This window comes from Pristiophorus japonicus, chromosome 3, assembly GCF_044704955.1.
Source record: "Pristiophorus japonicus isolate sPriJap1 chromosome 3, sPriJap1.hap1, whole genome shotgun sequence".
Lineage (NCBI taxonomy): Eukaryota > Metazoa > Chordata > Chondrichthyes > Pristiophoridae > Pristiophorus > Pristiophorus japonicus.
The window spans coordinates 263,113,399-263,138,781 of NC_091979.1; the positions used below are offsets into that span (position 1 = coordinate 263,113,399).

General features: G+C 40.6%; 1 protein-coding gene across 4 annotated transcripts in view; it reads right to left on the reverse strand.

The window, feature by feature from the left end:
• Positions 1 to 721: 721 nt before the first annotated feature.
• Positions 722 to 25,383, reverse strand: part of LOC139259505 (pleckstrin homology domain-containing family S member 1-like) — a 35,753-nt gene continuing 11,091 nt past the window's right edge. For 2 of the 4 annotated variants that reach the window (XM_070874980.1, XM_070874978.1), the window contains exons 8-16: positions 21,925 to 22,038; positions 20,697 to 20,807; positions 19,531 to 19,592; positions 16,716 to 16,808; positions 13,644 to 13,796; positions 10,009 to 10,110; positions 8,725 to 8,848; positions 3,730 to 3,824; positions 722 to 2,503 (exon numbers count right to left, since the gene is read on the reverse strand). In XM_070874980.1, coding sequence (XP_070731081.1) covers positions 3,747 to 3,824; positions 8,725 to 8,848; positions 10,009 to 10,110; positions 13,644 to 13,796; positions 16,716 to 16,808; positions 19,531 to 19,592; positions 20,697 to 20,807; positions 21,925 to 22,038 — 837 coding nt within the window. In that variant the 3' untranslated portion in view covers positions 722 to 2,503; positions 3,730 to 3,746. Of the gene's footprint in view, positions 2,504 to 3,729; positions 3,825 to 8,724; positions 8,849 to 10,008; positions 10,111 to 13,643; positions 13,797 to 16,715; positions 16,809 to 19,530; positions 19,593 to 20,696; positions 20,808 to 21,924; positions 22,039 to 25,383 lie in introns of those variants that run through there. The other 2 variants (XM_070874979.1, XM_070874981.1) reach the window with 2 other exon arrangements.

Below are 25,383 nucleotides of genomic sequence, written 5' to 3' on the forward strand. Positions count from 1 at the left end.
GCAGGAGCCCATAAGATTGCAGTATGTAATGGAACCCTAATTAACACAGATTAATGCAGCTCTTACCCGATTCTGGCAGGCGCCTGGACCACTAAAGGGAGGCTCCAGAAAACAATGACTATGGAGCAGAAATGAGGTGATGGGTCGATTAGCTCAATTCTAACTTTGCTACCGCCCTGTTTCTGCCTATTGAAGGGAGTTAAACTCTCCCCTTATAATGCAATCCTAAGAGTTGAGGAAGGATTTCATAATATCTTTTAATCATTCTTACAAATCATTTGAGCCGCATTCTATCTTATGATGTAACCTGTGCCACGTCAATAACTTTCTGCCTTTTCATTCATTATTTTCTATCAACCATAGCCTTAAAATAAACTTTATAAACCATAATTCAATGAGTTCCATTATGTTAAACAGTTCAGAGTGTGATGCAAGATACTAACTGCCATCGGTTGTTAGAATACCTGATTGCCGTCTCAATTAGATTCTCAAAACTGAGCTATAATGGAACTCTAAATGACCACACTTTTTTCAGATTTTATAGTTCTTTGCCAGCCATGCCTACATCCCATGAAAGAATATAAAACAAAATACTATTTTGCAGACGGTTATCAGATTTTGTTTATTATGAAAAACAATTTACTTCATGGAAACAATGATCTACTTTATCAACATTATTAAATACAATATATAGTAGTTGAATTTCCTAAAAATATTCATATTAAACACATACTATTAAATTCCACTGATTCAATACTTTGATTTACAATACTTGTACATATAATACATTATTACAATAGTTACATCTCAGTCCAACTGAGCCACTCAAATGCTTCTTGCAGAAAACAATTGCAATTTGATAATTAATGCTATAGGCTTAGTGTTAAAAACATTTCATTTTTCAAGTAATGTTTCCTACTCAGAAGAATTCAAAAGAGGTGCCAACATTCTGTTCTTTTAAAGTAGTACTTTGGAATTTTGCTTTGAAGTACAATGGCAACAAACTAAATAGTTACAATAGTATAATAGAAAGAAATGAATTTTCATTTCAAGATATCCCAAAGTGTTTCTCAGCCAATGAAGATCTTTTGAACTGTAGTCACTATTATAGGGAAGCTCGGCCCATTTTGTGCACAGCAATGTCTCACAAATAACAATGAGATAAATGATCAGATAACCTGTTTGAGTGATGTTGATTGAGGAATAAATATTGGCTAGGTGATAGAGAACTACCTTGATTGTCTTCAAATAGTGCCATGGTACCTTTAACGGCCATCTGAGATGGCAGATGGTTTAATATCTCATCTCAACTGAACAACCTCCAACAATGCAGCACTCTTTCTGTACTACACCGAAGTGTCAGACTGGATTATGTGCTCCAGATACAAAAAATAGAACTTAAAACTGTCGATTTACTAGTTAACTGATAATCTTTACTGCTTATTGAGTTTATATATTTCGAGAAGGTGCACAGAGAGTTTTGGTGCCTATCAAGGGGAGGGATGCCAATTCTGGGGAATGGAACTTTGTTTGGGAACAGAGTGCCAGTATCAAAGTATTTTAGGGCAGTTATTAAGCAAGCAAAGAGGCAGAGTAGTGCATATATTATACTATGAATTTTGTAACTATTTTAAGCTGCAGCAATGGTATGAAAATTATGGTATAAAAGCAGCAAAAGCTAACTTCAATTCAGCTATATCAATTCAAGAGCTGATTCAATTCTGCATGAAATTGGAATATAAATACAAACTGTATGATACATTTATCAACTAATCTTAATGGAAATGCATCAATGGTAGGATGGTGACTATTAATTGTACCTAATATTGCTACATTGAATAATATTTTGCAACAATAGGATGAGGAGGATAAGTATCAAATGTATGGCAATAGTGATGTTAAGTGTCTTACAAATGATGAATACATTTTAGCAGCAGCAATAACGTTAATACATCTTTCTATTTTGTTCTATTAAAATAAATGGCATAAACAGCTAAAAAATACACCATACCACTCCAAGAACTTTACAATGGTCACCGAAAGCTTCCCAATTTGCATTTAATACTTAAATCGCCTTATATACTGGATTAAAAAATAAATAAAAAACAGCTGGCTAAATAGGACACTTTGCAGTAACTGCCTAATAATCACTGAGGATCATTCAATGTTAACGAAGACTGTTTTATATTTGATCTTAGCATTTGTCTCAGAGTGAAAAAGGGAAATGCCAGAATGCTTAAAATAGCTCAGATGGTGAACCTGCACTCGGTTTCCATGCCCTTAGATCACACAAATGGAAGGACCATTAAGGTTCCCAGGTCTGAGCATTGGAAAGCTCTTCAACACCAATCGGTAATGATCTATAGTATTAAGATTGAGAAGAACCCATTCTAAAAACAAATACTGATGAATTGTTGCTGGACGACTCAACTTAATCAATGCCGACTTTGCTGATAGTGCCATGACCATTAGCTCATCGATTGTGCTCAATGCAAATTACAACCTTGTGCAACAAACAAAGAAAATATAATTAACTTGCATAGCTTTCCTTAAATATACCATGCATAGCTTAACATTTTACATGTAAATTTTGAACAAAACAGATTTCAGAGAATTTGCATTTGACAATTTCCATCTCTCCAGCTTGTAAATATTTGTATTTAACTACCTAGCTATTCATTGCAACAACCTGTTTGGTTTCTCTACAGCCTTGCCACACTGATTATGGACCTTCAATGCTTTATGAACTATGACTCCTACATCACTCTCCTGCACAAACACCAACCTTAAGAACATAAGAAAATAAGAAACAGGAGCAGGAGTAGGCCCTACAACCCCTCAAGCCTGCTCCACCATTCAATAAGATTATGGCTGATCATCGACCTCAACTCGCACTTTCCTGCCTGATCTCCATATCCCTTGATTCCCCTGGACTCCAAAAATCTATCACTCTCAGCCTTGAATATATTCAGAGACTCAGCATCCACAGCTCTCTGGGGCAGAGAATTCCACAGATTCACAATCCTCTCAGTGAAGAAATTCCTCCTCATTTCTGTCTTAAATGGTCTACCCCTTATCCTGAGACTGTGCCCCCTAGTTCTAGACACTCCATCCAGGGGAAACAACCTCTTAGCATATTCGCTGTCAATCCCCTTCAGAATCTTATATGTTTCAATGAGATCATCTTTCATTCTTCTAAACTTCAGAGAGTATAGGCCCATTCTACACAATCTTTCATCACAAGACAGCCCTCGCATCCCAGGAATCAATCTAGTGAATCTCCGTTGTACTGTCTTATGCACATAAATCTTCATGGTATATACATGCCCCCCTAAAATTACTTTAATCCAAATGCATTATTTACTCACACTGAAGGAATAAAGTGCATGTCTTTCATTGGAAGGTGCTCTCAAAAAAAAGCAAAGCAAACTAAACTAAAAGAAAAATGTTCTGCATCCAATAGATGCATCTATGCTGCTAAAATGTACTAATGTCTTAAAAGTGTGCATCAACACTACTGCTGTATGTAGAATATTTTAGAGAGATGTGGTACAGATACTACGCTTCTGCATCCTGATGAACAGAAATCAGCAGTTGCGAGACATTAGGACTTGCAGATAAATAAATAACATAACTCATAAGCACCACAATGGTTTTCTGAATATTAAACTTCAATTACATATAACTTGAAAATTTCTATTACCTAATGAATGGATAGATGCTACTTACATTTTGAGTTCTTTTCTTCATTTTTCCAGATCACAATTACAGTCTTCACTGTGGAATTTTGGTGCTTCAGGTAGTCGCAATATGGTGACGGTCACCTGGGACAAGAAGCATTTTTGTTGAGCTACAGTTCCAGAAATACACCCATGTACTTGCTCTCATGTTAATAGATGCCAAGCAAGATATTTGAACCTGGCAGTTTTAGTGCTTATCAATTCGAATAGGTTCAATTCATGTAAAATCCTTATCTTTCAACCACTCCATTGCCTCACCCCAATCCATATCTACAACCTCCTCCAGCCCTAAATTACCCCCATACTCGCCATTCCTCGGACTCCAGCCTAATCTCTGGGATTCCCTTCTTAAATCTCTATCTCTCCTCCTTTTTAAAAAAAATCTCCTCAATCCTCATGTCCTGAGCTACCTCTCTAATCTCTCCTTCCCTGGCTCTGCACATATTTCCCATACGCCTATTTGTGAAGTTGTTTGGGATTTCTTTATGCTGTATAAGTGCAAGTTGCTGTTGTCTAGGGTTTGATTCCACTCTATCTAACCTGACCTAAAAAAGGAGGGAGAGAAAACAGGGAATTACAGACCGGTCAGCCGGACATCGGTGGTGGGGAAAATGTTGGAACCAATTATTAAAGATGTAATAGTAGCGCATTTGGAAAGCAGTGACAGGATCGGTCCAAGTCAGCATGGATTTATGAAAGGGAAATCATGCTTGACAAATCTTGTAGAATGTTTTGAGGATGTAACTAGTAGAGTGGACAAGGGGAAGCCAGTGAATGTGGTGTATTTAGACTTTCAAAAGGCTTTTGACAAGGTCCCACACAAGAGAATAGTGTGCAAAATTAAAGCACATGGTATTTGGGGTAAGGTACTGATGTGGATAGAGAACTGGTTGGCAGACAAGAAGTAAAGAGTAGGAATAAATGGGTCCTTTTCAGAATGCAGGCAGTGACTAGTGGGGTACCGCAAGGTTCAGTGCTGGGATCCCAGCTAGTTACAATATACATTAATGATTTAGACGAAGGAATTGAATGTAATATCTCCAAGTTTGCAGATGACACTAAGCTGGGTGGCAGTGTGAGCTGTGAGGAGGATGCTAAGAGGCTGCACGGTGACTTGGACAGGTTAGGTGAGTGGGCAAATACATGGCAGATGTGGTATAATATGGATAAATATGAGGTTATCCACTTTTTGTAAAAACAGGAAGGCAGATTATTATCTGAATGGTGACCGATTAGTAAAGGGGAGGTGCAATAAGACCTGGGTGTCATAGTACATCAGTCATTGAAAGTTGGCATACAGGTACAGCAGGTGGTGAAGAAGGCAAATGGCATGTTGGCCTTCATAGCGAGAGGATTTGAGTATAGCAGCAGGGAGGTCTTACTACAGTTCTACAGGGCCTTGGTGAGGTCACGCCTTGAATATTGTGTACAGTTTTGGTCTCCTAATCTGAGGAAGGACATTCTTGCTATTGAGGGAGTGCAGCGAAGGTTCACCAGACTGATTCCCGGGATGACAGGCCTGACATATGAAGAAAGACTAAATCAACTAGGCTTATATTCACTGGAATTTAGAAGAATGAGAGGGGATCTCATAGAAACATGTAAAATTCTGACTGGACTGGACAGGTTAGATGCAGGAAGAATGTTCCCGATGTTGGGGAAGTCCAGAACCAGGGGTCACAGTCTAAGGATAAGGGGTAAGCCATTTAGAACTGAGATGAGGAGAAACTTCTTCACTCAGAGAATTGTGAGCATGTGGAATTCTCTACCACAGAAAGTTGTTCAGCCCAGTTCGTTAGATATATTCAAAAGGGAGTTGGTTGTGGCCCTTACGGCTAAAGGGATCAAGGGGTATGGAGAGAAAGCAGGAATGGGGTACTGAAGTGCATGATCAGCCATGATCATATTGAATGGTGGTGCAGGCTCGAAGGGCCGAATGGCCTATTCCTGCACCTATTTTCTATGTTTCTATGACCTGAACCCACCAGTATTTCTGGGTTCAGATTAGCTCTGAAAAAGCCCACGTTGCCCTGGCACAAGCCCATCACCTAGAAGCTGTGGCTCAGTTCACACTACCCTCGCCTCCGAGTTAGAAGGTTGTGGGTTAAAGTCCCATTTCAGAGACTTGAGCACTAAAATCTAGTGAAGTGCTGAGGGAGTGCTGCACTGTCAGAGGTGCCATCTTTCGGATGAGACATTAAACCGAGGCCCCGTCTGCTCTCTCGGGTGGATGTAAAAGATCCCATGGCACTATTTCAAAGACGAGCAGGAGAGTTATCCCTGGTGTCCTGACCAATATTTATCCCTCAATCAACAGACCTAAAACAGATTATCTGTTCATTATCGCATTGCTGTCTGTGGGAGTTTGCAGTGCGCAAGTCGGCTGCCGCATCGCCTACATTACAGCAGTGACTACACTTCAAAAGTACTTCATTGACAGTAAAGCACTTTGGGACGTCCGGTGGTCATGAAAGGTGCTATATAAATGCAAGTCTTTCTTTCTTTTGGGCAACTGCCAAACAGAGACCCAGGAAATGAGGTGGGAGGTGTGGTGATGTTACTCTTGCCTTATTTCCATATAATTACCGCATCTGCATCTATTTTAGCAAGTGCGCTGCTTGGAAAAACTCCAGGAAGTAGGTCTCATTTTCCTCTGCTTTCCATCCAAGAAGTGAGCTTTCTCCAAGCACAAAGCAGAGGAAAATCAGTTGAAATATTTCAAATAAGTCATTGAATAAAATCTAGTCCTATTTTCAGACTAAAAAGAAAAGGAAGACCTTGCATTTAAATAGTGTCTTTCAATACCTCAGGAGGTCCCAAGTTGCTTCACAGCCAATTAAGTACTTTTGAAGTGTAGTCACTATAGTAATGTAGGGAAATGTGGCGACCAATTTGCACACAGCAAGGCCCCACAAACCGATATGAGATAATAACTAGATAATCTTTTTAGTGATGTTGGTTGAGTAATAAATATTGGCCAGGACACTGGGAGAAATCCCCTACTCTTCTTCAAAGAGTGCCATGGGATATTTATATTCACCTGAGAGGATAAATGAGATCTTGGTTTAACTCCCTCAGTACTTCACTGAAGTGTGTCTGCCTAGATTATGTGTTCAAGTTTCTGAAACGGGTCTTGAACCCACAACTTTGACTCTGGGAAAGTGAGCGTGCTACCAATGGGCTATAGCTGACACACAAAGCTGACTGGATACTTTTAAGAACTAATCATGTTGAGACTGCCATAAATTGCACCAGTTTTGGTTCAAATGCTTTAGATTGTTGAATAGTACCCTGTTTAGACTATGCCAGGATAGGAACATCCTAATTCACATGAATCGTGGTGCCTTGGCACACTTACATTCCATTGAGTTCTGCAATGCTGGCTGTTCTCATGGAGCCTGGGTCGATAGACTGAATGCAGTACTTAAAAACCCAACAATATAAACTGGTGTGAAATAACATATTCCAAAGCTACTGAAGAACATGGTCACACAAATTTTAATGAATAAACCTCTTTATAAACTAGAGATAGTGTCAAATTAAGGGAAATGAATTGTAGAAAAACTGTTTTGTAACTCAATCGCAATTAACACTGCGGGTTCAAGACCCGCTTCAGAAACTTGACGCTTCAGTGGAGTACTGAGGGAGTTAAACCAAAATCTCATCTATCCTCAGGTCCTAGGCAGGGTGATGAAGTCAAAAACCTTGGAATCATTTACAGAGGAAGTTAGCAGCTGTGATGGAGGAAAGGGAGAGAGTAGTGTCTTCTAGAAGGATGAGATTGGACGAGCCAAATGACCTTTCTCACGTGTACTTGTGTTTTTTGACAATCTGCAGAGGACCATCAGTTTAACTTGGTTTCACATTAAGTGGTACATTGAAGGGCTGCAGTGTACTTATGCTTTCAATTTATTCCCCAGGTGCTATTTAAAAATGTTAATTTAGAGCTATTTTCTGCTCTATCTAAAGTTCACCCATATTCCACTGGGCACAGAACCTATAATCAGCCACAGGAATTTGAGAGAGAAGGGCATGATGTGACTGGTTTCCCAATGGTCCCTCCCTTCCTGTGTAAATCCACTTGGCTACCTCTCAACAACAGTGTGGTTGAGATTAGTAACCTACCACATGAGGAATCTTGGATGCATACCTAAGATGCATACTGTGCCACTCCCACCTCGAGCCTTTTTAAAAATGTGATATAATTTCCTGTGTTAACTGCAGCAGCACAACAAAGTATGGGGGCCAAAAATCTTTGGACCTTTTAGTACACTCCTGCTGTATTTCGGGCAGGTGTGCAGCAGAAGGTCTGGAAAGTATGCGGAGACCTGGATATGTCCAACAACAAAGTTTCCACTCAGCCTTATGAGGTGTAGCCTCCACCTGCCAGTTATGAGGCCAATGGTGTAGAGGGGGCAGGACTGGCACAAGGAGTCCCTGCATTAGGTGGCCCTGTGTCCTCAGCCTTGCACAAGGTTGGGGCCTCTTCAGTGGTTGGTACCTGCAGTGACGAGGCATACTGGCCTCCTCCCTGGTGCATGTGTGGACCACCTCAGCAATCTAGCCCAGGGAAGCTCTCGATGCCCCTGAAGATCAAGACAAGTTGGGGACTATTTTTTGCATGTGGTGGGGGGGGGGGGGGGGGGCCTTACTGCTTTCTTAAGGGGGGTAGCGGGGGGAGGGGGCACAATCCTCCCCCCCCCCTCCCCCAAACTGGTGCCTAATGGTGCATTATGTGGCACCCCAGGACAGACAGGTGACCTTACTAGCACGAGCACGAGCACGCACCACCTGTAGCAGAAAAGGGTCCACATACTCCAGCGGGATCAGAGCAGAGGCCAATGGTGGGGGTGATTTGGGTATTTGCTGGGATCACGTTCGAGGATTTTCTAGGCCGTCAAATCTTGCTCTATTTTTACCCTGGCGCTTTTCAACACAAATTGGGTTAACTGCAGATATCAAGTACAGCTAGAATGTGAGGTACCTCCTCTTCCATCGATCTGTTGATTAACATGACTAATTCCTTTTCGTCATTGATCTGCAGTTTGTTGATTGCCATGATTTGATCTCCATGATTAAATACACACATCCCATCAGAATATGCAACACTATGACCAAGAAAAAGAATGTTGCTAATAAGCACTGCTCACAGTCCTGACAAAATGACTTAAGTGAAGGAAAAGTACAAGCAGAATCGGGAGGATAGAATGTATTTATCGGGAACTGGTGACTCGTGTGAAATAAGCCACAAGGTGGCACCAGCTTCATTATTCACGAGTGTGGCAAGTGAGCTACAAAAGCCATGATACAAGCTGGTTTTGTTTTGATAGCATCAGGAATGAGTAGTTTATGAAAAATTAAATTACTCCTCTCCTGATTACCTGAGAGGGAAGGGGGTGGGGGGGGGGGGGGGGAAACATTTAAGGTCCGATTTTTCTCTTTTGCATTATGATATAAATGTTTGCCTGGGTAGAATGCTTAGAGGAAAACTGCATGGGGAGAATCTCACCTCTGTAAAAGAATCCAGCCTGAATTTCTGTCCATTTAAATGGATGGAAAATCATGCAGGCTTTATCACAGGCCTATAATCCACCCTTCCTGGTTTTCCTCAGTGCACTCCACCCAGGCAATTATTTACAACCATCTGCATTAGAGGAAAATCTGTCCCTTCAGCTCAGTAAAGACAAAGGGGGAAAAAGTGCCTTTATTTCAGACACTTTTCTCCCAAGGGGGGTGGGGGGGGGGGGGTAGGGGGCTAAGGGGTGAGCTCTACCGGCTCCCACGAAATTGCCTGGGATTTAGCAGAGGCGCTGCCACAGGTAACGCCTCAGAAAGCTGCGCAACCGGTGATGACATCACCGTCTTGTGCGGCGACCCCTCAGTGCTTCGTGGCGACCCCTTACTGCCCCGCGGGGGAAATCGTTTCTATCTCCCCATGCTATCAACCACTGCCAATAATGCTGGGTGCCACAGGTTGCCATTTTATCAGCCCTGTTGAACCCACCAGGTTTCTACAGACCTTTTTCCCTCCACCCTCTCTCCCCATGTCAGGGAATGTTCGGTTGCCTGAGCAACTCTGCTTGTCTGAACAAATGCAATGAAAGTGTATTTATTTTGAAATTAGATACAGGGTTCATCAACTTCATAATCAGTGGTTTGCAACAATTAACGAGAAACAAGCTTTTGAAAGTGCATGATTTCATTTGAATGTTTTCTTTAATTTATTACTAAATAATAAAAAGTTGGAATAAAACAGACAGTTACTTACCAGGCTTTTTCATTTACTTGCAGAAGCGATAGATTGTTTTTGATATCATCTCGGCAAACTGTAACATCCAATTTTTCCAGCTTTGTTTCATCTGTCACATTGCTAAATAAAATAGTTTGTAAATGTTGATACCAACCTAGTGAAAGCATCATCAGATTCACACTGACACAAAGGCCACAAGGCTACAAATCTGTCAAAATGGTCTTAAAAGATACTTCCATTGCCATTGAAAGCAGATGCTTGATGTCCCAATATTCTCTGCCTGAGGGTGGCGAGTTCCCGATTTTACTTGTGTTGAAAGGAGCCACACCCATGGAGGGAGGCAGAATTAAAAACCTCGGCTGAAGGTTGTGTGTGTGCGCAGTTTGCTTTAAATGCTTTAAAATTTTACTGCATCTAGCATAGGGGAAATCTTCACTCCTCCTCTTATGTAATTGGAAGGTCATTCATGCATCTTTCCCCAACATGTCCAATTACAGAATTGTATTGACAAAGGCCCAATAATGGATCATTTGGCTATTCAGTCTATAAATGTTATGCCATAGGGGAAACTAAAATATAATTTTTTTTTTGAATGAGCTGATGAATCAGTAATTTTTTTAAGTTAAAAAATCAAAATATACTTCACAATTAGACTTTTCAATTGATATTTGGTGACTGTAATATATATATTTCTTTTTGACCTGAATATACTGGAACTATACAGAAAACACACCCATGAGTGCATAAAAAAGGTGTTGTTGTTACACTACAGATACTGTTGACACTGCTACTGGTTTACAGCAGTACTGCACCACTAGATCAGTGTTAACTTCAGGGTTGTTCCCGACTCATGGAAAATGGAGCTCTGCTCACCCAGTCTTAATGCCTGTTAAATTCCATTGTTATCTGGTGGCTAATAGTTCCACCAGAAAGATTAACAATGAAATAGGCAATCTAATAGACCACTGGGGACATTATAAGCTTTGCTTTGCACCAATTGTGTTGTATAACTGGGCTATTGTGGATATCCTTTTTGATGCATGAAACAGAGGTCTGTATAAGACATAAAATTGATGGTGTTCCATCCAAAAGTACAGAATCCTATTGAAACATGGATCACAATATTTTTCATACACTTAAGTCTGCCTAGTAGAGTAAACATTATGCTTTAAATAAATTTTTACTACACTTGCTAAGATACAAATTTGACTTTAGCACAAATTTGAAATCAAAATGCTCAACCAATTGAAATTTGTGAACTATTTAAAAAAATAGAAAAATGTTTAACTATTACATTTCTGGATGAATAGAAATTGCTGCACAGAAAATGTCAAATGTGAAATGTATACATCTGTGAGTACGCTCACAGGTTTATAGAGCTGTTGCATTGTGAGTGGCTTAGCCAATCACGTGATGTTCACAAGACCCAATAAAACCCCAGTCAGTTGAGTCTAGGTCATCCACGATGAGGTATGCAGTTATGAGCCTAGTGGATGAACTGGTAATGTGTAGTTTGACTGTTAAACCTTTGTTAATAAAACCTTTGTTAATAAACCAATTAGTTCTTAATAGCAATGTGTTGCTATGAATTCTTAAGCAAAGAACCCATAAAGCAAATATATTACAAAATGGCTCAGAGCAACACATCCATCTACACAGATTTTTGGACCATGCAATAGCAGGTTGAGAAACATTTTCCGCAAAGGGGGTCTGTGCTATTTGAAGCTGAAAACAATAATTTGTGTAAAAATATATGATACGCAAGATAAAGTATGTACAAGAGGTCACAGGAAATGGAACTATTCTCATTGGGAAAATAAAACAAAATGGAAAGGGAAAGAGAAAAACAGAATCCAAGGTTTTCCTTCATTTGTCACAGGAACTAATGATAGTGGGGAGCTTCTTTATGCCAGGCCAAAATTAGAAGAACTAAGAAATAAGTCATAAGCCTAAGAAATCTTAAAACAATTTTACTTGCCATACTTATGGATATTAACTTATTTAAATAGACTAACCACTATCACAATACATTTATCATATTCAATAAATATATGGGCAGATTCAGCAGTGTCCAAAATGTTTGTTTACATGGGCTACATAGCTGCATACCATTGAACCCCGGGGCCATATATATAACGTTTAAATGCATATTTCCCAAGCTGCCAATATCAACAGACCCTGATATTCAAATTTAGGAAGGAAGGCTGAAAATAAACAAAAAAACCTCTGAGGCTCACAAAACTCAAACAGGAGAAACCAATGGAGCAATAACTAAAAGCACAAACAGAAATGGAGTTGCTGGGGCTTTGTAGACCCCATATCCAGGGCTTGCGGCCTACATATGGCCTGCAGGCTGTAGTTTGGATACTGCAGAAATGAAGAATACCAGGGAGGCCAGTGATTGGTGCCAATTCTGCACATGGACCTGAATGATAGGCCGAGCTAGATGCACTGAATGGCCTCTTAAACTTTTCCATTTCTTCGTATTTTGAGAGATATTCTATTGTGGATTAGTGCAAAATATATTTACATTATTCAGTTACTATTTGGTTAATAATGAATTTGATTTGAATCCTTTGTTCTCAAAGGTTAATGAAAACCAGACATTTTAAGGGAAACAAATTTAATTGTCACCACAATGCCAAAGTGAGCAGTCAAGGACACCTTCAGACTTTTGCTTGCGTGAGAGTCTGAGTATTCTGGTGAATGAAACATTATTTGTACCTAATGTCAGAATAATGAGGTCTTGAGAAATAATTACAGAATAAAGAAATTCCAGCTTTGTGTATAATGTTACAAAATAACTCAATACTTGCAAGAGATCCCGAAAATTCTTTGCATAGAGGCTGCCAAATTATAGACAGCTATGTGTTGCAGACATGTGTCCACTGTAAACGGGTTGAGTCAACAGAAACCTATTTCATTCTGAGTCTTAAACTGCCAGAGAAGAAACTTTCATTTCATTTGTATGTGGATTTGAATCCAAGGCCCTGATTTTAATGAGGGGCAGGCATGGTGCTCAGGAACCCCAAAGCAGGCGGTGAGCGCGGGGAATCAGGGGCTGATCTTAACGGCCAGGCCACATTTGCATGAATTCTCCCAGAGTTCCCCCCGAACCCAGCCAGATTCACGAAAAGGCTAGCAGGGGGCGTGGGAAATCGGCAACAGGAGGATGCAGCACGAGAATGGTTCCCAGCAGTGAGTTGAAGGGGGCGCTCTGGAAGCGACAAGAGGTTGGGTCTAACTGGTAAGCGGAGCCCGTGGCAGGGGAGACCCAAGGCAGTCGCTGCTCCCCCACTTAGGCCTAGGACTAATATTGCAGCTGGGTCCCAATGACATCATCAGCCAATCTATATTTAAAGTAGGAACCCACTTCCTTCCTGCGAGTGTCCTTCTCGCCTGCTTAAAAAAAGAGCGGGTTAAGATTGCGACATGGCAGGAAAACAGCAGGATTAGAGGGGTGAAATGACTGAGCTCATTTTAACTGACCCCACACACACCTGTTGCCCACCCCCCAGGCAGGGGGAGTTAAAATCAGGCACAAGTCTTAGAGAGAAAGATGTCCTTAAAATCTTCCAAGCACGGGCAATAACATTAATACAACACTTACTGAAAAAGTTAGGGTATTGAAGAAAAATAAAATGCTTTCTCACCTGAGCAACGTTTTCAAATGCTCGTAGGTCAATGGTTTTCTCTTCTCAAATAACAGATCGGATTTTTCACTCAGGGGATGCTCATATGGTGATTGCAGCAGGCAATGCTGATTTTTAGTGAGGAAAATATCATCTGCAACGATTATGCCACTACTGCACAAAGGAAACAGCCTGTCAGCCCCATATTCATCATGTAGAAACATTACATACTCTTTTGTAAACACTTTAAAACTAGTAGACATGCAGACTGCAAGCTACTGACCAGCAAAATACCAATGTTTACAAAAGGGTATTAATAATTTGGATCCCAGATGCTGCACATTTATTCGAAAATTATCTCTAAATTTAAGTGTGGATTACTTGTCCAATATATCTAATTCTGCAGTGGTTGGGCGTGAGACTGTAAATGAATCTCAAGGTCGAAATGGCATTATAAATTTAGATTGGGGTGAGTCACTGATTGGAAATACACACAACAATGGGGAATTGTCGAGGGATGTAGAAATTTGCTACTCATGCAGATCTTCTGCCACACTAGTGGTGTTTAATTTCATTGTCACCTCAGCACTAAGCTGTACAAAAGAAAACAGAGCTTTGCTCATTTGTTTAAGTGCTCTATAAGCAGTGTTCAACTGATGCTGAAATTTGTAATGCTTATTAAAGAGCATCACTGCAGATAAAGGGGTACAAATTCCACTATGCCACTCCCTGTCGACTAATCACAAAACTGCACACTCTCAGCTTGTGATTTTCTAGCACAGCAGAATTTTCATCCCAAAGTGCCTGAGCCGTTCTCAAGATAGGACATTATAATTAGGAGTTATTGCTTACACAACTCAGTCAATGTGAGGTGGAGGGGGAGCGGGGACTGTTTCTAAGAGGGAACAAGAAGCATCAGAAATTTTAATCTCAAAGTTTATAAGAGTTCATTTTATGCTGGGTTCAGGTATAATACAGTCGATACAAAGCTATAAAGTGCTTTAACACTACTTTTAGATGGTCTCACGCCCAAGGGTCAAATCCAAACTAATGCTAGGTTGGCGGAGTTATTCTTCACAATGATCTGCCAGACTCTAATGCTCAGTACTGCAGGCAGTGCAGACTGAAAAGGAATTAGCTGACATCTTTAATAATGGTTACATATTAAGCTGAGTTAGGAGCCAGCCATCGTTTCTAGAAGAATAATAAAAGAACTTGGGTGATGGACAGGTGACATTTTGTTGCAGTCTATTTGGAGAGGTGGGCCGTCAAGAGAGTAAATTGTGAAGTTTATGGACGGTCTCTTAAATAAATTGGACTTGGAATGTTAACTTGATGATATCTTTGGCATTAGCTAATCTTTTTCATGTTAATTCCATCTTTATGATGTATATTCAGGCAACAATAATCTTTATACCACTAATCAAAGTTCTGTTTAAAATTTATTATGGTGAGCTTATTCATCAGAATTCTTGGAAGAAGCAAACATTTTCTACATTAATTTTCAGAAATCTGATGCTAAATCTTCTATATGTAGTCCTGTCAGCTAGTTGGTAGAATTCTCCCCTCAGATTCCACAGGGTGTGGACTCAAGGGCCAGTCCAGGAATTGAGCATATAATCTAGTCTTACATTCCAGTGTGGTACTAAGGGAGTGCTGTATTGTTAGAGGCACTGTTCCTTGGATGAGATGTTAAATTGAAACCCCAACTGCTGGTTCAGATGGGCATTAACGATCTATGGCACAGTTTGATGAAGGGAGTTCTCCCAGTACCCTTGCCAACATTACACCCTTAACCATCATCGTGATAAACATTCATCTCATTGCTGTCTGTAGGATCTTGCTGTGTGCATTATGGACAGTGCATAAAAATAACAACTGCATTTCAAAATAACAACTGCATTTCAAAATAATTCCGGTGGAACTCGTCCAGCATTCGGATACAGGGCGGGTACCAACCTAACCCGAGATTTTCCACTTGGTGCCTCTGCCTACACCTTACAAGGGTGCTGGCCTGGTTGGGGCAGGACTGCAGACTTCCTACATTAGAATTCCCGCTTTCCCGACCCAAATGGGATCTGGCATACACCTGCAGGCTGTCATGCCCAGTGAGATCAGGCATGTCAGCCTCCAGCAGGATGTGAGTGGGCCCCACCGGGAAGCAACCCACAAAGAAGGAAACTTCAGGAGGAAGAAATTTGTTTCGCCAGCCAGGTGCTGGAGTTTCCGGCAGCGTGCGCTGGCATGTGAAATATGGCTGCCTACCGACATCATACTTTGAACATAAGAAACAGGAGCAGGAGTAGGCCATACGGCCCCTCGAGCCTGCTCCGCCATTCAATAAGATCATGGCTGATCTGATCTTTTTTTTTTTTTGAAATTCGTAGCCAATCATTCCAATTCTTTGTCAAATCACAAACGCCAGAGGTCACCTTGCACACGCCAAGGATCACTCTGCGCCAATGCTCTTAGCCAAAAGGCCTAGAGCCACTGCACCGTTCCTGGAAGTACTGCAATACCAGGTTCGTGCCATGGAGGTGGATGGGTCAGGTCCCCCACACACCTCCGTGGAGGTGGATGGGTCAAGCCACCCCACCCACCTCCTGTTTCCAAAAAAGCAAGCATAGACCTTCCTGATCCAGGGAGAACCACCCGGAGGTCATGGTGGCTACTCCCCTGTCAGGTCAGTTACGCATGATCTTAGCCAAAAGGCCGAAGGGGATCTGATCTTTGCTTCAACTCCACTTCCCTGCCCGCTCCCCATAACCAATGGAAGGTATCGGCTGGCATGATCCCAGCAGCACTGCCAGGAGCACAACCCTTGGGTTTTTGGCATTATATAAATACAAGTCTCTTAGTAAATGAATCTAAATATACAACTACACTGCTATACAAGCTAGTGCATGATTCTTTTAAACATCCATATCTGGGTAAAAGTCATCTCATTTTTCAGTCTACACATTATCGTTTGTATTTTTACATTTCTATTCTGTACATGTAAATTACATGTAATTATGTGTAATACCATTTGAAATTGAATTGATCATTTCTACCTCATCACACAAATCTTATTATTATATCAGATGTACATACTTTGTTACATTGCAATAAATCTCCTCTTCTTCGTTTATCTGCTCAGATGATGGGTAACAGTCGATAGATGAGGTGGTGCTGCTACAGTCTCTACTGAAAGGAAAATGCAACATTGAAATGGAACTGCTTTTGTTTTATAACAGGCATTTGCACAACCACTTAATTTACCATTTTCAATTTCCTTAAAAGTATGATATTGTATATATGATCGAGGAGGATTGAAATCAAAACAATATCCCCTGCAAGATGTGATCGCTTATTTTCTAATATAATTCCACTTAGTCTCAAAGTCAACGGTGTTTACTGATGTGAAAGAGAAGCCATAGGGCCATATGAAAATCACCTGTCTTAATCTAGCTGTTTAAAAAAGAGTTTGGAATAGGAAATCTATTTTCATTTTAAAATCAAAATTGCTAATGATAAAACAAAGTTAAAGAATATAGGTTATAGACCCTACATTTTGTACATTGTTCGTAAATAAAGACCAAATATAGTAGACAAGATATATTTTGGCCGAAATGTCTCTCCTCTGGAAACAAGCAATACTTCTTTAAAAAAAAAATAAACCTGGCATTGGTGGCAATTTGTATAATCATTTTCCTTTTGTTGTCCAACATTGAGTTGGTTTTGGTTGCTACAGGAGATACAATTAATTTTCAGCTAATATACATTTTTAAAAATTCGTTCATGGGATGTGGAAAAGGCCAGCATTTATTGCCCATCTGTAATTGCCCTTGAGAAAGTGGTGGTGAGCCACCTTCTTGAATTGTTCTTTGTAGCAGTTTGGTACAACTGAATGGCTTGCTAGGCCATTTCAGGGGGTTATTAAGAGTCAACCACATTGCTGTGGGTCTGGAATCTGCCAGACTGGGTAATGACGGCAGATTTCATTCCCTAAAAGGACATAGTGAACCAGATGGATTTTTAATGACAATCTGGTAGTTTCATGGTCACCATTACTGACACTGATACTAGCTTTTTATTCCAGATTAATTTAATTAACTGAATTAAAATTCCCCAATTCACGTCTCTGGATCATTAGTCCAGACCTCTGGATTACTAGTGCAGTAACATAACCACTATGCTACTGTTCTCTGTACATAGTATATATGTGATAGTCTTACATTTGCAAAGGAACAATTTGATGCTTGTGGGTAGGGACAGACTTGTACAAATTTAAATCAAGTGGCAGCAAGATCTGGGTGCACAGACAATGGAAGGACACCATGAAAGCGCAGGCTGCTGATTTGAACAGCTTAAACTATTTCAGTAATTGAAGATGAATTAAAATTTAATTTTGACCCTGGTTAGTACCAATAGTCTCATAATCATCAACATTTTTAATACAGTCTTATATCAAGTACTTAATACATCCACAACTAAATATATGTCTGCTAATGACCTATGAAATGTTCCAGTAACGTGAGGGTGAACTCAGTTGAATGACCACTTCAAAAGGCACCAATTGCATGAATTAGAAAGACTGGTCTTAAATGGTACTAACTTTAGTAATTTCTGAAGAACCTTTGCCAGTTATTTAGCAGGGAACAAAAATTATTAAATTGCAGTTGGTCATGTGCAAAAATATATCCCAAGGAGGTATCATTAATAAAATATCGTCCGTGATTTTAACTGCTAGTGGGTCTATGGCAGGGAACCGCGCTGGTGAATTAATTTCCCACCTGCCTGCAGCTCAATGAGACCCAGCCGGTCATAAAGGCGGAAGTGCAGCGCTGAGTCCATTAAAGGGGAGGGCCACTGCACACTCTGCCAGCCCTTTGGTAGCCGCCACTGGGCCACCAGGGACGTGATCGACTGGGCCACCCGAAACAGAGTGCCAAGCTTCACGATGGCGGCCTGGTCGACGTGAGGGCCGCCACATGTTGGGCTGACTCAAGAGTCTGCCGACAAATAAAGATGGCGGCCCGGGGCGTTAAAGGTCTCCCCTTTAAAAAAGGTGCACCTGGGTGGCGAATGTCCACCAGCTTGGTGACCCGCGAAGCTGGCGTTGACATCTGCCCGTGCCAGCCTCGCAGCCCGTGGGGCAATTTCCCCCGCAGTGCCGTAAGGAGTCTTCCTGGGCAATTTCCCGGGAGGGGCGATAGCGCACCCCCCCCCAGGCAAAAATGCCATTGCACCCCATTACTGCCCTCAGTTAGCGCCTGTGGGAGTTATAAAAAGGGGCCAATTTTATCCCCCCCAAAGCCTCATTTAAATCCTGCTAGCCATTCTGAGTGGGAAGTTGATGGGAAGAATTGGAAAAAAACATTGCAGATCACAGCAGGCGAGGCCCAAGCACTCCTGCTTCTCCTGGCCCCCACAAGGAGAATAAAAAGGAGGAAATTCACTGCCGCTTCCTGCTCAGGCCAGAGCAAACCAATCACGCAGCGGGGGCCTCAAACAGACGTTGGGACACTTATTTGCAGACAGAAAAGGCCTAACATCTGTTCCAGGTGTGGGCACTGCACAACAAAATTTTGGTCTGTACCAATTTTGTAGGTGGAGCACTTCCAGCTCGTAATGAACTTATGCTTCCTTGCCCGCCATTTCCAAGGTCGTTCAGTGCACAAAAAATGGGTTGCGTGGCCAAATGTCTAGGCCATTGTCCATCAGCTCATGTTAAACAACACTGGCATCTACACTTCAGACTATTTCACTCGAATTGGAAGACCTTACATAGGGAGAGGTGTGCAATGTACGAGATAAGAGGAATTCAATTTTTTTTTAAAGCTTCCACTAAATGTACCATGACATTTTATTTGGGGTTATTGAGTTGCCATTGAAACTCGTTTGTATGACCTTTTTAAATACTCACATTGCAGCCATAGACATGTAGATCCCAGAGTCAGTAGATAGTGCTTTTTCAACTCTGTGCTTCTGCATTGTTTTTAAAAAAAAACTTAAATCAGTTTTCAAATGTTAATGAAAATGAGGCACATGGAATATTTAAACACTGTTAATTTACAAATACTGCTAGTATTAGAGTAATGAACTCTCAACCAGAAGGTGACAAATTCAAAACTGTTTGACTGTTATTCAAAAATAGTCTGCTCTTTCTGGGTGGCTTTTGTCAGTTAACAGCGAGGTTTCTAGTTGGAGTATTGTGTAGCTCCATTTCTGGTTAGTGGCAAACTTTTGCCTAACAAATGTTTTCCGAATACAACTTAACAATATACTCCCCTGCAGGTATTGATATCTACCTTTTTAATGCAGCAATTTCTTTACTTAAATCTTCAATCCTCACATTTCATTATCCTTTTAATAGCTTGTCTAATTGATCGTAAGGAATTTTAGCATATTTACCCCCTAAATTATATATATTTTATTTTGTGTTCATCAGATGAGCGATGTCAGTGCTGGAGAATGGAACACTCTCCATTTTGAGCACCAAGTATCAGCGTCAAGCACTTCCAAATTAGATACATGATTAAATGCAGAGTAATGTTCTCTCTACTCTGCTTCAGCCCCAACCTGAGAAGAGCAAGTATACTCTCCCTCCTCTTCTTTCTGGACTTGCTGACTCCCATGCCTGTCAGAAAAGGTGGGTGAATTCTCCTCATGCAAACTCTGCCACTAGTTGCTAGGAGATGTGCAAAGACAGTGCTGTGATGGCTCCCTGTTTCTATTTAAAGTGTCTGGCCTTGGTTTGGTCTTTACCCACAGCAATACAGTAGAGACCGAGAGCTGGGGAGTGGGATGATAACTGTGATTTGACTTTGTAGCATTGTTGGCCTACCTTGCATCTAATACAGTAATCCATCTTAAAAATTGTATGTTTATAAATAAATTAACCCCTTTTGAACTTCAGCTATGCTAGTTCGAGATCCTCGATGGGAGAAGCTGTTAGTTGTAGCACTCAATAATTTACCTTTGTCGAATGGTTTTATTGTAAAATATACAATATGTAATTAACGCACACTGATGGAAAAGGTACATATTCATGTGTGAAGTAGAAATTAAAATAATCTCCATGACACTTACAGGCCTTGGAACAATCCTTGGTGTATCATAAGTAGCTGAAGAAACCTTCAATTCTGCAGTAGTCAGTGAACTAGCACGTGGTTTTTCTGTTTTATTTAGACGTGGGATGGGCTGCAAATAATAAAAATTGAGTGAAGCAACAAATAATTTTTACAATTTTGAATTTAATTGCACTCGTATAAATATTATATCATTGTTTTCATGCAATTATGCTGATCAAAGTCCAATTCAAATAATCATGTAAACTTGAACAAAAATGATAAATAATACTCTGTAATGTCATTAAAAAAGTTGATGCATTATTAGGTGCATAAGTTGCAATTTGGCACCAAATTTAATGAGCTTGATCTAAAAGGAATAACCTATAATAAAAGAAGAGTTCTAGGATTTATACCAGAATAGCAATTGTAAAATAAGGGAGTATATAGTCAGAACCTTGCAGTAAGTGACATGAGGTAAATGGTTTAACCCAAACCTAATTTCTGAAAGAACTCCTACATGTTGGTTCTGTTAGGCCACTAAGTTAACTCATGTTAATTTTCTGATGGCCCGTTGTGCATGCTAGCACACCGAAGTCAAACAACCTAGATCGTTACTCCATCACAGCTACCATTACTACCAGCCATACCCCAAATCCTGACTGATTGCGACTGCAGGATCGAGAGACTCCAGCAGTAAATTCCCACAATGCATTTTTCCACACAATACCAGGGAACAACAGGCAACTGAAGGCTGATGTTCCAACATCCAGCATTTGATATCACACGAGAGGAAGCAATGGCTGTTATTGGACTCTACTCTGGCCTGGCAGTTGGGGATACAAATGTGAAAGTTTCAGTTCTTCAGTGAGTTTGTGAGAACATAGAGTTTGAGAATGTATACCATTCTATCTATGTAGTCTTCTATCTCTTCAGCAGCTATCACTTTCCTCATAAGTGATCCACAAAGAAGCTGATGAAGATAGAATGCTGCTCAAGCAAGCTAAAGTTAGCAAGTATTTTTTTTGCCCCAGAGTCAGCAAGCCTTTCATGACCACCAGACGTCCCAAAGCGCTTTACAGCTAATGAAGTACTTTAGAAGTGTAGTCACTGTTGTAATGTAGGAAATGCAGCAGGCAATTTCCACACTGCAAGCTGCCACAAACAGCAATGTGATAATGACCAGATAATTTGTTTTTTTTTGTTACATAGAAGTGGAATTGACTATTACACATAGGCATTTGTGTTACCTGTGACCACCTCTCAAGTATCTTTCTGGGAACATCATAAATGTTGCTCGTTTCTGATGAAGCAGGCTCAACCTGTGGCTCTGGATTAATCTCTTCACTTTCTCCTTTGATATTCTACAAACAAAAATAAATAGAGTGATCTGTTAATGAGTCCAGTTCAGACTATTTAATGCATTGTTCAAATTTGAACTATTTATTGTGCTTTCAGCATCATGTCAATACAAAATTGTTTTACTGTAAGATGTACAGCTCAGTGGGTGCAACACTTCCAGCACATTTCTGCATTTTCATGTTCAAAGTGCTACAGATTACAATAGTTTATGTACATGGAGATATTGCAGAATCTGTCCATAGTTTATGTACATGGAAATATTTTTAGAAAGAACCATCTTGAGGACATCCACTTTTTGTCTATTGGATCAAGTACCATCTTGGTTATTTGCATCATTTGGATTACAGCTGTATAAAAGTTGTCATAACCAACAATCTCTTAGGCTTTTTCCACTTTGCAGAGACTAGAAAGGGGTTTACAGGAAACAAATGGAAATACCAAATTGTACTTTAAAAAAATTACTTTAAAGTTTATGGCATGAATCAGCAATTGACAAACTAAGGAGGAATTATTTTAATTGCAACAAAATTAAAATTAGTACTAAAATCCATCTACAATATGTATAATTACTGAGATATTGTTTGTCAGATCTAGTTCCTGTGGTCATGATTTAGTAAATTTTTGTAACATTGATATTGCCTAAAGTGTAAAAATAATGACAACTCCTATTACTTTTAATAGGCAATACTGTAATCCTGCAATTCAATGTTGTCACCCCTGGAGGAGTTGTGGCATAAGATTGGCAACGATTTTGTTCTGTTATGCCAATAGCCATACAATTTACTCTAACTCACCATGAGTAAGGCTACAGGAAATACACCAAGGGCTAGAATTTCCACTTGGTGGCTAAGGCCCCAAAAGATGGGCCTTGTTGCAGTGATCTGGGAAGTATCGCCCGTGCTGATCGTCGGCACGAGCCCATTTTTTTTATAGCAATTTTCCACTCGGCCTTACCCCGGCGATGTGATTTCTCGGCGATCTCATGATCACCCAAAGAAAACGGAAGTGAATGAAAAAAAAGCTTCTCCAGCAACGCTATACTGCGCATGTGTAGCTTGATTTTTTTTTCAGGTTGATCTTCTTTGCCGTGTTTTGAGAGGTCAGGGGTAATCACACATGATCAGAAGCTCAGAGGATCGGGGAGTAATGAGAACTGTGCATTGTGCAATGTGTGAATCATTAGTAAGTACTAAAAATATCGTAGTTACGCATGTAATGTTATGCAATTATAATGTCATTTGATATATAATTGATGTATTATTGATCTTCGAATGAGGTCATGTTAGGTCATGTTAAACCTGGTGATCCATTGTGCAAATGGGGTAATGGAAAGCATTGTAATGTTTTGAGTTTGTGAAAAATTGAAATGCATTGATTTGAATTGTTAAACGTTGTTTATCAATTTAAAGGTCAAGTGGTCGTCGAGTCAGTGGAGTCTGCTACCACTGAACCATCACAGGAGGATGAAGAAGAAGAAGAGTCGCTTCAGCAGCAGGAGGAGGAGGAGGAGACGGAAGAAGAAGAGATTTTTTTTGTGGGGGGTGGGGGGGAACAACCTGCGGCCATCTCGGTTGAGATGGAAGAAGCACCAGGACCAAGCGGTATGCAGGTGGCGACGCCAAGGCACGTCATATTACAAATGCCGACCCCATGGAGGTCCGGTCAGCGTGGCAAGCAATCGCCTACTTTGGAGGGCCAGACAGAGAGCTTGATTTCCCTGTGCAGGGAGACGGTCGCGATTGGTCATGACCTTATCCAGGGGTTCGCGGGATTCTCCGTGAACTAGAGCCAGTTCTCTGCGAACTGGAGCCAGTTTCCTGCATCCTGGAGCGAGTTCTGCCAGAACTTCTCCAACTGGTCTTCTGAGCAGTCACAGACTGCAAGGGGGAGGCTATTTGGCAGCAGACAGCCGCAACCAATGACCTACGGCATGCGTTGCTGGCTGGAAATGGCGCTGCACCCCAGGTGTCGTGTCTGCTCGCAGCGGGACCCCGAGCACACAAGCGAGTACGGAGGACACAGTTCCTCCAGACTCAGAAGTAGAGCCTCAGGCTTCTGCTTCCTCTCTGTTACCTCCACCATGGCAGGAAGTCTTGACATCCCACTCTGCACGATGTCTTGGTGTCGGTCTGCGTAGTCCAAGACGGGCACCTAGAGTGCGAACACGGAGTGGGGCTGGACCTGGAGGGAAACGTGGCTGCAGGTAGGGAGGGGCGCCTTACAGTTTGTTCACTTGTTGAATTGTTCTTGTTCCTGTTTTGTTGGTTTTGTTTGTTGTTATTGGTTAATTGTTACTTGTTAATTGTTAACATTTTGTATTTGAGGGAAGGGTGGGTTGTTGCGGGGGGCGGGGGATATGGAGGGATAGTTTTTCCATTTTTATTTGCACTTTTGTTAATTAAAAAAAATTATTTAATTCAATCAATTGTGTGTGTTTCTCTTAGTTAGTTATCACCAATACAGATGTCATTCCATATCTGAGCATTCTATTAATATACGAGTACTTTAGTAACACCTTCTAATAAATTCTATTATATAAAACCTATTCACTAAAAACAACGTAATAATACCTATATGAAAGATTACAGCTCTCATCCTCATTAAATTCTATTATATAAAACCTAATTATATAAAACCAAATGTAATGATAACTATATGAAAACGTACAGCTCTCAGTAAATTTTACTATATAAAACCTATTTAATAAAAATAACGTAATAATACCTATTTATATTCCCTGTCTCAATATTCTGAGTACAACTAGCTCTCTAATTAAATCACAACTAATCCTCTACCCATCCATTGAAGTCAAAATGGCGTCCATAGTGCCCATTTTCCTTCTCTATAGGTCCAGAAAAAGCAACTATTTCTCAGCACTGTTTTGGGCCTTACATCGGCCCAGCAAAGTGCATGCTAAGTGCTGAAACTTAGGATGGGCCTTGTGTGGGCGATCTTCTCGGTGATCAAAGTGGGAACTTAGGCACCTGTTTTTCGGGTGATATTTTGGGCCTAGTTTCCACTTTTTGCTCAAAATGGGCGATAGAGGTCCATTTTGGGCCATAGATGGACCATAGGTGGGCGATGTGAAGTGGAAAGTCTAGCCCTAAATAAATAGGCTTATATCCTGAAAACTCTGAGTTTTCAAAGTAATACAGATTGATAATGGCTGCACATGTGGGCATTCCAGAAGTATTTACTTACCCACTCCTCTATTACATCGAATTACATAGAATATACAGCACATTCAGCCCAACCAGTCAATGCCGGCATTTATGCTCCACTCGAGCCTCCTCAAATCCTTCCTCATTTAAAACGATCAGCATAACTCTCCATTCCCTTCTCTCATG